General features: G+C 44.6%; 1 protein-coding gene across 1 annotated transcript in view; it reads right to left on the reverse strand.

The window, feature by feature from the left end:
- The window catches only part of LOC101856857 (cytochrome P450 3A11), a 3,673-nt gene extending 2,188 nt beyond the window's left edge, over positions 1–1,485 (reverse strand). Inside the window, exon 1 of the mRNA XM_005112444.2 lies at positions 167–1,485. Within this exon, the coding sequence (XP_005112501.2) occupies positions 167–964 (798 nt within the window). The 5' untranslated portion in view covers positions 965–1,485. The remainder of the gene's footprint in view (positions 1–166) is intronic.
- Between the last annotated feature and the right edge of the window lie 1,060 nt (positions 1,486–2,545).

Consider the following 2,545-nt stretch of genomic DNA (forward strand, 5'->3'; position numbering starts at 1 on the left):
CGCAAAAAACCCCAAAAAAACAAAACAAAACAGAGAGAAAAAACCCACCACAACCACCCCCCCCCACCCCCAAGCCCCAAAAATCCCGAATAACTAAACAAAACAAACAAAACAACAAACCGTTAACAACTTATAATAACAAAGCGAGCATGGTTGTTTTACCTACCTGTATGTCTGGATTCTGAGCCAGCTCGTACAAAGCCCACTGTAATGTCGAGGCCGTGGTCTCAAAGCCGGCGAAAATGACGAGGATGGACTCGGCGTATACCTCCTCGTCACTCAGGCCTCTCACGGGACCACTGGCAAGTTCAGACGCCGTCACTTCCCGATTCTCCTCTTCTTGTTGCAGACGACCTGCAGAAGCTGCGTCGTTGGCCTCCAATATCAGGTCCAAGAAATCTCCGTGGGTGACTCCAGTCCTGCGTTGTCGTCTGCGTTCTAAAATCGTGTCTGATAAAATCGTGGTGAAGTAACGATTGGCGTCCATGTTCACAGAATCAAAAAGTTGAATGCCAAGCACTTTAGCACAAAAAGCTCCCATGTTGGGTATCAAATTAACGAGTTGCACAACAGTACGCGGCCAGCCCAGGCGAATGTTCAGGAGTGTTTTGCAGTATTTGGTGAATTGGGAATGCTCTAGACCTATGAATTTTGCTTGAATGCCGAACCCAGTTTTTGCGATAATTTCAGAAGAGTAAGCCCCGCAGGTGTCTCGCAAGGGAACCAGACGACCAGCCTTTGCACATTCTTCAAGGAAATCCGCCAGACTTTCGGCAGAGTCGATTACTTTCTTTGAAATGCGCTTGAGCTTTCCCGAACTAAAAGTAGGTGACATGATTTGTCTTTTTCTTCGCCACGCATCGTCCGCAGAAAAAAATAAAGAAGACCCGAAGGCTGATTTAGACACCAAACCTTCCCCTCGACTAACGAAGTTGTTGAAATCCTTGACGAGGATTGCCCGCATCAGGTCAAAGTCGATGGTCACCAACAAAGGCCCTTTGGCGGTTACGACCCCGACTGTGTCACCATACTGATTCAGCAAGGTGGAAAACGATTTCCTGTACAGAAAGTCGAGAGGTAAAAGTAAAAGAAGCTGTTAGAAATTCATCACAGATTTATGAAGGTATGAATATACTCGTAATATCCACAATACGTGCATTTCGGTGGCAAGCAGTTCAAAATCTTAAGCCCAGAAAGCACTTTTTTTCAGGAGAGAGGAAGAACTGATCCATTTTTTACAACCTTTTATGGATCTTTTCCTGCTTTTAAAAAATCAACATTTAAAATTTGAATTTTGATAAAGTAAAGCACACGTTTAGGCAACCAATCCCAAAGATTAAAAAAGTGCAATAATAATTAATTTTTTTCGGAGTTGAGAACAGTAACCCACGGGCAGCACATGTTAAGGGTTGTGGGCGGTGAGCACACTGGCTGCTCCCCTGCATCTCTCCGGGACTAGCTAGATTCGTCTGGTGAAAGTGGCGGTCATTTCGAGACATAAGACTATTGACCTTGCCAACCTCTGTACTGCTCAACACAGTTGTACGTGAGCGAAAAGCCACATCCTTCCAGTGGTGACACTGTTTACCTAAACCATGTCATACGGTTCAGGAACAGAAGACAGCGGATCTAGAGGAGACTACCTCGAAAAAAAACAACCTCAATTTCAAGGTGGACCAACGTGCCGGGGAGATGAACAGCTATCGGGATAATATGTACCTTGTGGTTGCTAACGTGGACGTCTGGAAATATGATGGGCGGTGCCAGGGGAATGGACTCTGGGATATTACCAAGAACATCACTTGCCCCTTCCCTTGTGCGTGGCTCTGCCAGGGTGACGGTTTATATGCCCTACTACCTGGCAAACCTAGTTTGAAATCTTCATTTTTTTTCTTACGGGAGCGGCGCGGATGCAACGGAGATCGTGCTACCTCGGCGACGCCCGATCCAATGGAGGACTACAATATAATTATAACAACATATCCATACCAGCGGCAGCAATAGCCCAGATAGCGATGAGATAACGCCCACATGATCCTCTTTTTAAATAAATCTTCTTGCTTAAGTAGGAGTTTTACCGCTCTTGCAACACACATTGGTTATAGTATTATTATTATAGACCTTAGTGTCGAACACGTGCCAAACAACAACTACAGCATCAGCAACAAAAAATAAACAAACAAATAAACAAATAAACAAAGAAAAACAACCCAAGGAAAGACAACTGGAATAAACTCGCCTGAAATCTTGGTTCATAAAGTATCTCCACGAAACATCTGGCGTCTTGACACCGCAACCTTGCCACGGGGAGCCGGTGCGTCTCTTGAAGAGATAGTAGCTAACTAGAGCCAGTACAGCCCCACACAGGTACGTGGATGAGTTGCACAATGAGGACACGATCGATGACGGCACCATGGCGGCTCACTGATATTGTCACTATTCCTAAAAAAAAGAATGTTATTTTATAATTACTGTTTCCAATTCTTTCCTCAACGAATATGATACAACAAACTGAATATCATGAAAGATACTTTTCTACCGCACG

This window comes from Aplysia californica, unplaced genomic scaffold (assembly GCF_000002075.1).
Source record: "Aplysia californica isolate F4 #8 unplaced genomic scaffold, AplCal3.0 scaffold01274, whole genome shotgun sequence".
Lineage (NCBI taxonomy): Eukaryota > Metazoa > Mollusca > Gastropoda > Aplysiida > Aplysiidae > Aplysia > Aplysia californica.